At 36.6% G+C, this 15287-nt stretch overlaps 1 protein-coding gene across 3 annotated transcripts in view; it reads right to left on the minus strand.

Annotated features, from left to right (window-relative positions):
- The window catches only part of CASS4 (Cas scaffold protein family member 4), a 41410-nt gene that overhangs the window by 12362 nt on the left and 13761 nt on the right, over positions 1–15287 (minus strand). For 2 of the 3 annotated variants that reach the window (XM_056812927.1, XM_016423419.2), the window contains exons 2-4: positions 10474–10911; positions 1813–1917; positions 481–552 (exon numbers count right to left, since the gene is read on the minus strand). In XM_056812927.1, coding sequence (XP_056668905.1) covers positions 481–552; positions 1813–1917; positions 10474–10911 — 615 coding nt within the window. The remainder of the gene's footprint in view (positions 1–480; positions 553–1812; positions 1918–10473; positions 10912–15287) is intronic. The other variant, XM_016423423.2, reaches the window with a different exon arrangement.

Consider the following 15287-nt stretch of genomic DNA (forward strand, 5'->3'; position numbering starts at 1 on the left):
GGTACAGAAGCTTTGACTTGTTCCTCCTCCAGCCTAGGCCAGTTCACCCCACTTTAGGTAGATTAGAGTTCCTGGTTCATCATTTGGGTGTAGTACTAAATGTAGACACTCAATGGACTTTATTTCTGAGGTTGTTGAAAACTCCTAAACTCAAGTAAACCTCCAACTTCTGCTTCCCTAGTATCAAGGATTATAGGGATACATCACCACATCAACCATTTCTATATTTTTTAAAGGTTTCTTGATGCCTTTTGATTTTTATAACAAACAGTTCCCGACCAGATAACCTATAAATTCCCTTCTAATTCTGAAATTCTGTGATTCCATGAGTTGAACCCAAATCTTCTGGCTTCAAATATAATTCCTAATTTCCTCATTCCATTGGAGTCAATCTAAGATAATTCCTGGTGCTTTAAAGCTTTTAATAATTTCGTAAATATTACTAATAAATATTCATGTTATTATCTACATCATACTCACATGTCTCATTGGAACATGGATTCCTCCTTTTTCAGAGCTTGCTGGAATGTCATATACTTGTTGTTCCTGTTCCTAGGACAAATTCAACAAAGGAGAACAGCAAAATTATCACAAATCTGATCAAATCAGGTCATAACCTCCTCAAGCCTCTCTTTAACTAAAGAACAAGTTTGTGAAGAATTAAAGGAAAACTTCCCAGTTACAGAGTTCCAGTAGTAACAGTGTCATTTACTGATGAAGATATTTAATCTAAAACTTACTTTTCCAACTTATCTAACCTATGGATTTACATTTCCTATATGTAAAATCTAGAAGAATTTACCTCAACTACTTGATTTAATTTCTGTGTCTTGGATTTAACCTCTACAAGCCATAAAAACAAATGAGTTTGAGTTCAAATAAAGTTTATAGTAAAAAAAATGTAAAAAATTTTTTGGAGTTTGCTTACACCACTTTTATTTTTCTTTACATGATGACATATGTTGGGCATCATAGTCTCAAAGATCAGCATGACTTACAAATTTTAATTTTCTACCATTGTAAAAATATTAAGACAACTTACAAAACAACTTAGATACATAAATTTATAAGTATACAAATACTTCTTTCACCTTCTTCTTTTACCCCCCTAGCTAAGGATTGAGTAACTTCTTAGGGGAAACATAATTGGTTCCAAAGGCTTGGATTCAACGTGTACTCCAACTCCATTAGTATAGTAGCAATAAACATTTATTCATGTCATCATTTGGATTTATATACCATTTCTTATTGCATAAAATCCTACTCTGATGCACCATCATGCTATAGATGATCCTCAGTTCTTGAAGGCCATAGGAAGTATGAGACCTGGGAAGTACTGTCAAGCTGGAAAGCCTTTTAGCACAGTCCCATCCATGACATCAGTAGTCTGAAGACCAACTTTGTTCAGTTCATAAAAGCCCATCACCAAGCTGATTGAAAAACAATAATTTTTTTTGGTCACAGTAAATCTTGAAGACAGTTGACCAAGTAATAGAAAAGGAGCAACCTTTTGTTTTGGTAAAACAAAGGAGGTAGGTAGGTACAAAGGGTACCTACACTAATGAAGTCATAGAACTATAGCAGTTCTAGGACTGAAAGGATAAAATAATTTGGTACGTATGTGTTAGAATGCAGATACTTAAAAGTCTAGCTAATGCCAGTGGCATGTTATTTGACATTATAAGACTTAAAATTCATTGAGAAATAAAGCTAAGATATAATTATCACATTAGATTAAAGACCCCAACTCTAGAAGTATAACTTTTGACACTTCTGAATATAATACATCCTTTAATTAGAAGACAGTCTCACCTTAGGAATCAAGTGGCTTGGTCTTTGTGGGGATGGAACATCATAAACTTGTGGATTAATAGTTGATAAGAGGGCTGAAATTGGTCTGGGAAGTGTAACAAGGTCCTGAGAAAGAAGGAGGAGGAGGAAAATATAATTAAGAAATAAAAATCTCAGACATTAAAATATGTTTTCAAAGTTAATTTCTAATTGATAAAGATTTTTCTAGTGTATAATCAAATAAAATAGAGAGATAGTAGTGTAATGATAGGAACCTAAGGTTGTAGTCAGAAGTCTTAGGTTTAAATTTTTAATACTTAATAGCTCTAAGATACTTATTCCTGTAATTTTGGGTAATATTAACAAGATACTTATTTTTTTCTGAGACTTTGTTTCCTCATCCATGAAAGTAGGGATAATAAATACTTGCATTACATACCTTATTTATTTATTCATTCATTCATTCAACATGTGGTTAGCAAAAGTTTATTAACCCCTCTTACAAATGTAGCACATTTTCTGAAGTACTCTCCTAACCTTCACTCATACTGGCAGATGAGGATCCCAGAGAATAACTGCTATATCTTCCTATCAGGGCTCAAATGGTACCCCATAGAGATTGGGAGTGGTGGCTTTCTAATGCAACATAACTCACAAGGCCCTAATAGTGTGCTTTCCTCCATGGTGATCAGTAGATATTAATTAGCCAAATGTAATTAAATTTTAGAAAAGGGTATTTACTAAGTTGGGATATAGTAAGAATAATTGGTATGAAATAGCTCCCCCAAAGTCATTCTTCCATCAATATTATAGAGTCCAGAGGAAAGTGGGCTCAGGTATGTATTATAAAGAGGTAATTCACAGTTCCTAGAAATCTTTTTGCTGGAGTTCTCAAGATATTCCCATTAAGCATGGTATAGCTTTTCTACTGGTCTGCTTGAAAGTGTCATATTTCTAGATTGTTCTTGATTTTCAAAGTAGTCACTGTACCAGCTGTTCCAGGGATGCTTCTAAGACTAGGATATAACAAGAAACATAAGATTCTCCAATCCTTTAATGTTCACAAAATCCTCCTCTGGTCAAGTAGGGAAGAGCAGTCTAAGACAGAGATTAGGGACCAGGACTTCCTTTCTCCATCGCCAAATGATTCCTTCTCAGGGACTTGGATCAAATTGCTCTCTTTTATGTTGGGAAATGATTATATTATTACTATTACTATTACTATATATTACTATCTTCCAAATTGGATTGCTATTTTGTAGATGACCCACAGGGTAGGACCAAATTTCTGTATCTAATACCAATACAAAGTCTGTTTTGTGTTATGAGGTGAGTCCATTTCATTCAAAGGCTTTCAAGGACTTTTTTTTTTATCAAATACTTTTCAAACTTTGTCTAAAGTCTATAATTGATTGGCTCAAAGGAAATTTCAGACTAGATTCATAACTAGGTCACATCTCTTATTGAATGGTTTAATTGAGAGATTATCTCATCTGATAAAAAGTATCAGACCAGGAGATATTGTTTGTTGCTTTTAGTAGGGATGAGGGTGATTTGACTGATTCACTCAATCCATCCCCACTCTTACACAAACAAATACCTACTGTGTGCAGAACATTGTGCTACGCAGTTGGGTAGATATGAAGCTCCCTGCTGTTGTGGAGTTTACAATCTAGAAGGGAGATAATGTAGAAGCATAAATAACCATTGTTCTGACAAAATCTAAGCAAGAATTCTATTTTATTTTTTGGCCTTTTCATCTCTTTTACCTAATAAAGTACTTGACACATAGTGGTATTTAGTAAATGCTTGTTGATTATAAAGTTGTAGAACAAAATATGTGTAAAACAAGGTGATTATGAAGGGATGAGGTGAGGCTTCAAGGGAAATGTGGTATCTGAGTTGGGCTTTAGAGGATGGGTAGGATATGTAAAGGGAGATGGAAAACAATCCAGGGATAGGGAATACTGTGAACAAAAGCCAGGATACAGTAAAATATATTGAACATTGGGGGGGAGGAGGGAGGTGTAAGGCAGATAGAGTCCAGTATGGCTAGAAACAGGCTACATGGAAAGGAATAATAGGTATTATTATATAGCTAGAAAGGCAGGGCAACACTAGATTAGAGACCCTTGAATGTCAATCAAAGGAGTTTGGTTTTCTTGGTAAAAGGAATAACATAACTAGAATGTGGGATTGTTTAGGACTTATATAAATGTGTATTATTAGTACTAAACTATTTGGTGTTGTGAAAGGGAATTATTATTCCCTTTGTCTATTTTAAGTTAATCAATCAAGAATTAAAGTACCCCTACTTAACACTTAGTAAGTCACTAATAAAGAAAGTTCACGCCCTAAAAAGCCACAAGCACTACTATACTCCCACCCCCCACCCCCAGTGGAGAAAACTTTTTATATAAAGGAGAGATTTAGGCATTCTCGGCTCTCCATTTTTGGCGGCTCTTAGCCGCTGGAGTGTGAGCTCTGGTGGGATTCTGGAGGTCTTGGACTCATGTGCATTGAAGATTCTTGGCAGTTTTCAGTGTCTTTTGGCTCTTGGATTTCGGCTTCCTGATCCAGACTTTGGATTCTGGTGAAGATTCAGTTTCCTGCATTGGAGACTTGGGCTGAAGAGGGAAGCTTACTCAGGTGAGACTTTTGCCTCCTTGGTGTAAGAAATTGCTCTTTGTGGCTCAGCCTCTTTGGTGTTGGTTTTTGATTGTTAGAACACCTGGAGACACTCATGGACTGGTGAGATTCTTATTTGTATTTGTGGTCTGGAGGCACTAGGATTAGGATTTGGGGTATCTTTAGCTAGGCTATATTTTCTACCTCTTTCCCATATTTCCCACTTTAATATCTCTACCTTGCTATAAATAAAGCTACTAAACAGCCTACTGACTCAGTTTAACTTTAATTTTTTTAAACGGCGACCCAATAATTCTTTTTTAACCATTATAATTTTTGTCAAAACAAACAAAATTTTAACTATTACATTTGGCAACCAATTTTAATTATTACAGTATATTTTGGAGATTATGCCTGCTCAACAATATAATTTCAATAAATCCATCCTTCTTAATTTTGTAAGTGATCTGAAAGATTAAGTCTTTCTCAATTGCATCCTCCTTTATGTAAACCAATATTAAGGATGTGTGATTTAGACAAAATAACCTAGTTCAAGAGTCATGAAATCTAGATTTCAGTCCATGGTATTTTAGTATCTTGTCATGTAACTTTGGTCAAGTCACATCTCCTCTATTTTTTCCTTCACCTAAAAATCAAAGGTCCATGATCAATCAACTAATCAACTGATCGATCACTAAGGTCTATTTAATTTTAACATTCTAGGAAAAACTAGATTTAAAGAAAAGACCAATAAGGATGAGATTATTGTCCATGTATGGCAGATGAAGAAAAGATTAGAGGACTAAATTAAATTGAATTGAATAAGAACCTACTGTACTATTCTCATCATTAGAGGAACTATAAAATTTCAATGAAATATGTCAGGGGTATACTGAGGACTGTATCATAAAAAGCTTTCTGGGGGGAAATGTATCCAGCAACACAATTTTAGATTTCGTCTTCATTATTTTTAAATTTTAATTAATTAAGAATATTTTTCTGTGATTACATGATTTATTTTCTTTCCCTCCCCTCTTCTCTCCCCTCCTTCCATAGCCAATGAGCAATTCCACTGGGTTTTACATATCTCATTGATCAGGGTTTGATATTCATTATTGCCATTGTCTTCAGCTAGAGTCTAAGACTATAAGTCTACCTAGAGGGTCAGTCTGCAGTCTAGACAAGTCTAGACAAACAACAAAAAATCAAACAAGCCCGGATTTAGCATTTGCTAAATTCCAGGTTATAAATGCTCACATTGAAAATTTAGCAGTCATCTCTCACGACTCCATACAAGCTGTTTCTAGCATACTAGACATGTGCTTTACTGATACAATGTTTATAGTCTAGCAAGAAAAAATAATACATATGCATATAGTAATACTGCAAAAAAAATTATATGTGGTCTGAGAACTAGGAAGCTCATTATCAGTGGGCTAAGGAGAAACTGTTTGAGGAAACTTCACAAGGATTGTGAAAAAGGTATAGTTCTTCAGTGTTTAAATTCTGGGGATAAAATATCATTGGATTATCCTATTACCTTGGAGGACCTTCAGATCTCAGTAAGATGAATTAAAAGAAGAAAACTAGTTTCCTTTTTTTTTCTTTTTACCAACTAGCAATCCATTTTCACCTAAAGTTACTCCAGTGAGGGTGTTACTAATGGTCCAGATGTGTTTTAAGTTCATGCAATTTAATTGATTTTGTTGAGCACTGAATAACTGAATGAATAACCAGTAGGAAGGCTCAAATCTTCAGAGGGCAAAAAAGGATTTTCATGAGAAAACTTCTACTAAGGAATTTTCATATACAGGGAACATATTACAGAAGTGCCCAGTTCTTCTCAGAAATCATGCTTAACAAAGGAATACAATTAGAGAACCAAAAATATATAGAGCCAAAAGGAAAAGGAAAAGCTAGGGGTTATAGGGTACTAGATAGATACTCCAAATCACGAACTAGTTAGTATGGGCTGACTTGTTCAATAAAGTTGATCCATGATACATACTGTGTAATATGAAAAAAAATTTCCTTTCCTCATTTTAGATTCTTAAGCCTGATCTTAAACCTGAAACCAAGTATGTTCTTTACATGATTTAAAGTGAGAAAGACAGTTCAATTTGTAATTCTAAGAAAATTGGGGTGTTGTTGCTTTTAAACTAACCTATAAGATCTCTGGCCCTAGGTTCTAGTCCCAGTTCTGCAACTAACTCACTTTCTGAATTTAGCAAGTTATCTCATATGTCTAGACTCCAATTTTCACATCTCTAATATTAAGGATTTATACTAGATGAATGTATAAAGACAGGGGTGATAATCACTAACCCGGTAACAAACTCAAAAAGGAATATAGTTAGAACTTACATACTACTATCCATCTCTTCCCCTAATAAGGGTAGGTGCTAGAGTTAGCTGATTTTAAGGCGCCATCTAAATCTAATCCCATAATTGGACCTCTTTGTCTGGCTGTAAACGCTCAGAGAGATTTTTGCATTTTCTTTCTTGTGGTTATTACAAAATAGAATGGTTATCCACTTGTTCAGAAATCATTAGGTTTCTTTTTTACCCTATAACAACAGAAATCATTGAATTTCTATTGGTTTAGTGGAATGAGTATTAGATCCAGAATCAGAACACCAGGGCTCAGATCCCTTCTTTTTCACTACCTATGTGACCTAAAACAAGTTACTTAATTACTCTAGGTCTCAGTTTCTTCACCTTGCAAAATGTAGGGGTTAGATTAAATGGTTCTGAAGATCCCTCTTAGGTCTTTAATTATGATGCTATGATATCACAAATATAATAAAAAAGAAAGAAATACAACACAAGAGACTGAAAGACTTGAATGTTTCCAAAGTCTTTAACTAGAACTGAAAGTCTATGTCAGTCTCAGGAGCTCCACTTCAGCTTCTAGGGAGTTCTAGTTTTTGGTTTCCTTTTAGTTTCAGGTGATTTGTCACCACTAATGAAAGCACATTACTAAAAGACTATTGCATATGAGTGATGAACAAACATTTTAAAAAGCAAGAAAAGACCTCTGCTCCAGCATCAGAGAATCAGGAGCCCTGAGTTTGAGTTCCAATTTTGAAACTTACTGTGTGTTTGTGGGCAAGTCTTATAGTCTTTCTGAGGCTGTTTTCTTATCTGTGAAGTGGGGCTAATCCTGCATTATTTGTGAGGGAAGTGCTTTGCAAACCTTAAAGCTATTATGCTATAACTATATGGCATGGTCTAAGTTCTATTTCAGAGAAAATGATGCTACAAGAAACAATATAGTCTTCTACCATCTCTATAATGATTAGGATGGTTAAAAAGTCTTAGAACCAATATTGATTCTAAAGCAAAGGAATGGTTAAGGGCTAGTCAATGGAGGTTAAGTGACTTGCCCCGGTCACACAGCTTGTAAGTGTCTGAGGTCAAATTTGAACCCAGGATCTCCTGTCCTAGCTGTCAATCTACTGCACTACCTAGCTCAGTGGATTAAGAGCCAGACCTAGAGATAGGAGGTTCTAGGTTCAAACCTCTGACACTAGAGCCTGTGGTCTTCCCACTGTACCATGCTATATGTTCTGTTAGTTGAGTGAAGAAATTAAAACTATGGTGTTATGATTAAAATTATCTCAAGATTTGGGGCAAGAATATAAGTTTATTGGTTATATCAGGTTTATTGGTTAGGCCAGCCTCATAAAGCGATAAAGTGATTGATATGTCTCCATGGCTCTTTTGGGACCAGGGATGATCTGAGCTGGGAGGAACAGCTTAATAAATCCACTTTGGGGAGCTCATTATTCAGCTCCTCCCTTGAATATCCCAAGACATCTTTAATTGGTGGTAACTAATTAAGAGGTGGTCCATCAATATCTCTTAACACCCCCCCCCCCCCCCATCCCCAGAGGTGGACAGGTCACATACACAGGAAAAGTAAGGTGTCTCTGACTCAGATCCTGGGCATAAGAACATATGGAAATTCTCCCTAATGTATAGGAATTAATACAATATATGAAAAGTAAGTCCTCACAATGGAAAAGTCTAAAATTAAATACTTAGTGGCTTGGTTTCTTTAAATGGACTGTGTAAAGGACAGCCTTTTGGTAACTTTAAAAAGTCAGCTGCCCAGGGAACAGCTGAGCATGTGAGTCTAGGATTTATGGCAGTTGTTGCAAAGAGATGCCCTGAGCTGCCTCCTGCACTAAGCTGAATTGACAACTTTATGTAGTTTGTAGCAAATACTTAGCAGTGTTAGAGCACAGTGCAATTGTTCCTTGTAACAACTGTGCTGTGGTATAAGATGCAGCTCAGGGACTTATGAAATGCAAACTATTCAGAATCTTTTAATAACATCTACTTTCTGATGCTGACTATGAAAAGAGCACTAGATAGTAAATTAGTAGATCATTAGGCCTGGAGTAGCACAAAAAGATGACAAATTGAGAATCATTCTTTCAACAGGGACACAATTTAAAAAGTAACATTCTCACAGGTAGCATCACTTGTCATTTGCTGGAAGCAAAACAAATGCGGCATTGAAATGTCATTCTGAGATGATAAAGGAGGAAATGGTTACCTAGGTCTATCTTGCATTTCAGTATTTGGTAAAGCTTTATTGTTGGAGGGAAAATACTTTATACTTTTCTTTCCTTTGCATAGCTCCTCTTTGAATCAATAGAAATGTATCATGGCTATCATCCCTATATTTAATGAATGGCATGAACTTCTTTCTGGTACTGCAGCAAATTAGAAACTTAAAAAAAAAAGCCACTAGGAGACTATCCAATTCACTGTGATATTTGTTAAATGCCTAGGAGAGCATTTTTTTAATTAAAAAAATGTTAATCATAGGTTAATAGGGCTAGAAGGGCCCTTTGAGATTATCTAGTTCTAGCATTCCATTTTATAATGGAAGAAATTGAGGCCCATAAATATGAATGACTTCACAAAGTCACAAAATAAGTTCAGGGCAGAGCTGGGAATAAAAACTCAAGTCTCATGGGCAAGGCAAATTAAAGACAGTCTTTACCCCCAAGGAACTTATGTTCTACTATCTCCTCTTATTCATGTAAGAGGAGAAAACTACTGAGTAATGTTTAACTCATATCCAGTTTGAAAATAAGTGTAATACTTCATGGAACATAAATTAATTTTAAGAATGGAAATGCATTGTAAGACTATCTTATGTAGATAAACAATTTTTTGAACTTGTTAAATCTAACATATACATATCAACAAAAGTTCACAGTTGATGGAGAGAAAAATAGTAGCTTAAAAATAGACCTTGAATGTTTTTTTTTTCCTTTTAGAAGATGAATTTGCTTCATGCCAATCCACAATGGGTTTTGATTTTGTTGTTTCCCTTTTTTTCCTCTAAGACTGCTAATAGGTACATTGAGTGATCTACACTTTATGGGAGGTTCATAAAATACTTATCAACAAGGTTGGGAAAAACTCAGGAAATATCCTTGATGTGGGTTTGTCTTTGTTTCTTTCCTAGGGGAAAGTAGTCAGTGGGGTAGCATTGTGTATGCATTTCCCCCTCCTTCTTGAGCAAATTGTGTTCTATAGCTACATCTGATACTTTCCTGGTGTCTAGAATTTTGCAACAGGTGAGTCTGGAATGAAAAAAAACTATTCCGAGACAACTAGGATGCAGTTCTGACTCTACCCTCTCCACAATGAAGTATGTTTGAGAGCTCCCAGATGTAACAGATTCGACTTGGAAAGGTTGGATTTAGAAAGTAGTTGAAAGGTAATTCTGATAGGAAGGGAAACAGTGGGAGGAAGGGATGTAGGGGGTGTTTATGGACATCAGCAACCAATTGAATTCATTAACCTAGACAAGAAAATTAATCAAATAAACACACTATTAATTCTATCAGATAAACAAACAGTACTAATCCTATCCTCACAATATATTTCTGCTCACCATTATTTCTTGAGCATTCATTGAATAACACCAGTTACTCACATTCAAGGTTATGCAGCAGTCATTAGATTTTCTTATAAGTAGTTTCTCAAATTCTAAATTGAATATTTCTTGATATGCGCCAAGGTACATACCTGTTTAGCAAAGCTTAGAGTCTTTTCAGTAAAAACTTTTGCTGTGGTCAGTGGTGCAGGTTGCTCATACACTTGATCTGTAGAGGGAGAAACTGCAGGTCTGGGCAATTTCACCCAACCAACCATCTGCTCGTATACATCTGGTAGAGGAGATCTGTTGATCTCAGAGGGTCCATGGTTAGTCTTTTCTGGGCTGCCGGGCAATTCTTCCAAGCTATTCTGGGAGGAAAGAGAAAGTCCACCCTCTTGAGCATCAGTCAGGAGATGGAGACGATTTGCAGGGGCCAGCCCTTGTCGACCATGAAGAGAACATTTCCACCACCCCTCACTTTCAGGAACATTCTTTTCTAGAATAGTCAGGATATCTCCTCTCCGGAAAGCCAACTCATCAGCACATTCAGCATTGTTATCATATAATGCTTTCGCCAAAATACACTGCTGAGGGAGAAAAGATTCAATTAACAATAATAACTGCTTTCACTTTTGAAAGAATTTTCACAAATATGCTTTTCTTGACAACAATTCTGAGGCAGAAAGTAGCCTCCATTTTGTAACTTGGAGAAACTAAGGCATAAGTACATAAGGTCTCATTTGTTTAAGTTCATACAGGTAGTCAGTGGCAGGGCACAGTCTGCCAGACTCATACTATTTCTTTCTGTTGTATATCATATTGCCCTGTCCAATGTTTATTAAAAACTCATTCTTAAAACAGTTAGGTGGCTTAATAGACAGAGAACCAGGCTGAGACAGAAAGTCTCTAGCTGAGTGACCCTGGGCAAATCATTCAACACCAATTGCCTAGCCCTTACTGTACTTCTGCCTTGGAACTAGTAGTTACGATTGATTCTAAGATGGAAGGTAAGGGTTTAAAAAGTCAAAAACAAAAAACTCATTCTTACAAAAAGTTACAAAAAAGTCAATCTCACTATGTTAATATTTTCTCCATGTTAAATTACATCAAAAAATGTAGTTTTATGGCTGGTGTTTATTGCTGATAAACATAATCCTAACTATACCAAAGTCTTATTTTACTCTCTCATCAAAGTATGGAAGTAATGTTGGGAATACAAGCCATGCCAAGTCTTGAGAAGATGGGAAGACTTTGAGTACAAGCCAGGTGATACTGTTTGTATGTCTGTGGTCCAAAGGCCAGCATTGCTAGATTCACTGGGGTTCATTACCAAGAAGACTGGTCATCAGGAGATGAGATTTTTCTTTTTTGCCCTAGCAACCTGAATTGTTGAAAGGAATACCACTAATACCACAGCTCCTTGAAGTTTCATAGTTAATATAGTCACTTACATCAAGCCATATGTATCTACAGTAAGACAGTTTCAGTGTCTAGTATATAGATTGTTTTTTTTGAGACTCCGTTTGGGGTTTTCTTGGTAGACACTGGAGTGGTTTGCCATTTCCCTCTCCAGCTCATTTTACAGATGAGGAAACTGAGACAAAGAGAGTTAAAGTGACTTGCTCGGGACCAAACAGCCAGTAATTAAGTGTCTTAAGTAATTAAGGCCAGATTTGAACTCAGGTCTTACCTGATTTTAGACCCAGTATTCTATTCACTGTGACACCTAGCTGCCTCAATGCTTAGAGTACCCTCCCTCTGTAGTTCTATTTCTCAGAAATGTAGTTTCTTTCAAAGTTGAGCTCAGAAGTCATCTCCTGCAAGAAGAGATTGTAGATTCTAATAGTACCCTTTCCTTCAAATAATTTTGTATTTACTTGACTACTTAAATGTTGTCTTCCCCTCTTCTCTGACCCTCAAAGGATCCTTCCCTCTCTCACTAAAATGTAAGCTCCATTAAGGCAAATGTTTCTCATTCCTATTTTTCCCTTTTGTCTTTGTATCACCACTGCCTAGCACAAGGCCATACCATAGTAGATGCTTAATAAAGGCATACTAAATTGAGTTTAATTACTACTGTGCTGATTTCTTAGAATGAAACTTGATAATGGTGAAAATGATTGGCACTACATCCTCTTTACTGATGAAGACGTGTTTCCATCCACCCTCTACTTCCTATACTCACCAAAAAAAAAAGTATCTGAAATCCTGTGGTTTACTGTATGTATAATGTAAGCCTTGGTTTCCACAGAGGTTTACAGAATATGTAATCAAGTTGTTAGAAGCACTCAGACTTTCCTTCCAGCTATAATATAGGATCTGAGGATTACAGGTATAATAATAATAATAATAATTAATAGCTAACATCCATATGTACCTGCTATGTGATAGGCACTATATTAAGCACTTTATAATTTTCTATTTTGATCCTGACAACAACCCTGGGAGGCAGGTGTTTTATAATCCCCATTTAGTAGCTGAGGAAACTGAGAAAAACAGAAGTTAAATGATTTACCCATTGTCACACAGATACTAAGTGTTTGAAGGCAGATCTGAACTCAGATCTTCCTGACTCCAGGCCTCGTGCTCTATCCATTGTACCACCTAACTGCCTGCATAGTCAATATAGTGAGAAAACTGAATCCCAGAGAGGTTGATTCCCCAAAGATCACACAGGTAATAAGTGACAAAGGCAGGATTTGAACTCTAGTTTTCTGACTTCAGAGGCAATATCCATTCTGTTATCCAATTGGTAACTTAAACATAAAAGCTACAAATCTGGAATAGAGGGACTATCTTCATCTAGTTGGAAATTCATTAGCACAGGGGTAAACAAAAATAGAAAGCAACTATGAATAGCTTCACAGTGGTAAAAAAATCATGGATCTCATGCTGAAAGGGACCCTGGAGGCCTTTCAGTCCCATATAAGGACACAGAGGCCCAGAGGTTAAATGATTTGCTGAAAGGTCATACACATAGTATGTAACAGAGAGGAGCCGAACAAAGATCTGTGACCTTTGCTCTTTCCATCAGATCATGACTTGGGGTGAAAAAAAAAACCCACAAGTCTGTGGGAAACTATCTTTATTTAGCTATTAATTTACTACACAGAGCCCATGAATAGGCAAAAAAGGGAACAATCTGTGATTAGAACCACCAGTGTTCACTCAAGAGATTAAAAACCCCAGTATAAATGTTTACATATAAGTAAGCAAGGATAACTCATTAAACTATTATTATCTATTAATATTTTAGCACAGCTTTGCTTAACAGATTGGCTTGGAACACAGAGAGCAGGCCTCTCTATTCCCTAAGGTTACAGAATAGTTAAGTTTGGACTAGGGGTAGAGGTTAGCAGGGAGATGGGAGGAGGTGCTGCAAAAATGCATGAGGAATAGGCTGGACAGAATTTGTGAAGAGAGTGCAGAGGGGAGAGATAAGAGAGAGAATAAGCATTTATATAGTATCTGCTATGTGCCAGGCACTGTGCTAAGCACAGCTTTAAAGGAAGTGATATTATGATCCCTGTTTTACAGTTGAGGAAATTGAGTCAACCAGAGGTTAAGTGACTTGCCCAGGGCCACACAGTAAGTTTCTGAGCTCAGTTTTGGACTCAGTTCTTCTTGACTCCAGGCCCAATGCTCTAACCATTATGCTACCAGTTGCTTAAAGAGGGGGGAAACTGTTCAGAGAATAGGTTTAAGTAGTCCAACAAAGCAGGGAATCCACCAGAAGTAGTTCTCATTATTGGGCACATGAAATAGGGGAAGCACAGAGGGGAGTTAGAAGATGAAGGAAGTAAATTACCCTGAAGTTGCAGTTTTACACCATTATTCCATATTCCTTCAAGTTCAAATGTGAATGAGGCAACTAAGTTAGAGAAGTGCACACATCTCGATTATATTTGGTAGTGGGAGGCAGAAAAAAGCAGGGCTAACTGAAATAAAATGCAAGCTAGATGACTGGATTTGAAGATCCTTCAGGAATCCAGGGCTTTCAGTTCAGATATTTGCTTCAATCTCTTATCTCCCTCTCCCTCCTTAAATGAGAGTGGTGACCATTACATTAGCAAATGGTATGGATTTTTGATCTTCTCCCAGTTCTTTATTATTCTCTGAGGAGGGGCCTCTGAGCACTGAGTTGCTCAAAGGTGGGCAGCAAGGACCACAAAGAGGGTCACCATCTCAGGAATAACGGAGAGCTAGTTGTGATCTAATAGGGTGCTTATTTAGGCCAATTCAGGGAATAGGATAGAAAACTGAAAAGGGAACATGCCTTTAACATCTGTACTGTACAACACATCCTGGGAGAAGAAGAGAAAACCACCAACCCAAACCATCTGCTGGATTTTCCATGAAAGGCATTTCAAAGTGAGCTGAGGGAAAGGCTCCAGCCCACAAAAGAGCTGCAAAAAGATAACACTTGCCCTAGAAATGTGACTCCTTGTGCCTTTATCCAGGGCAATTGCTGCAAAGCAACAGCTGGTCTGAAGTGTATCAGGAGAAATGAACAGCAAGACTGATGATAGAAGTGGCCTGTTAGGGATGGCAAGACAGGCTCCTCATGATGGCCACAGAACAATGGGCTCTATGTTCTTCGACCCCATTCACAACCCACAGCTGTCAGGAAAGACTGCAGCAGTTTCCTCCTCGAGGATTAGTATGTTTCATTAACATAGTCCTTAGCTTTGAATGAAGAACACATAGGACTTCACTTTCTCTCAGTATTACATAAAAATCTCATCAGAAATAAGAGTCCACTGTAGGGTGGATTTCTGATACAGATAATCAAACCCATCAAACAACCAAAACTAATGAAAGTATTTGGAAATATATTTATTAATAAACTACAGATTCATTAAAATATATGAAAATATTTATTCATAAATTCCTTATTTATTACATGTCTGCTTTGAGGAAAGCACAGTATAGAAAAAAGAATATTGAGTTAGAAGACTTGGAT

Source organism: Monodelphis domestica, chromosome 1, assembly GCF_027887165.1.
Source record: "Monodelphis domestica isolate mMonDom1 chromosome 1, mMonDom1.pri, whole genome shotgun sequence".
Taxonomy (NCBI): Eukaryota; Metazoa; Chordata; class Mammalia; order Didelphimorphia; family Didelphidae; genus Monodelphis; species Monodelphis domestica.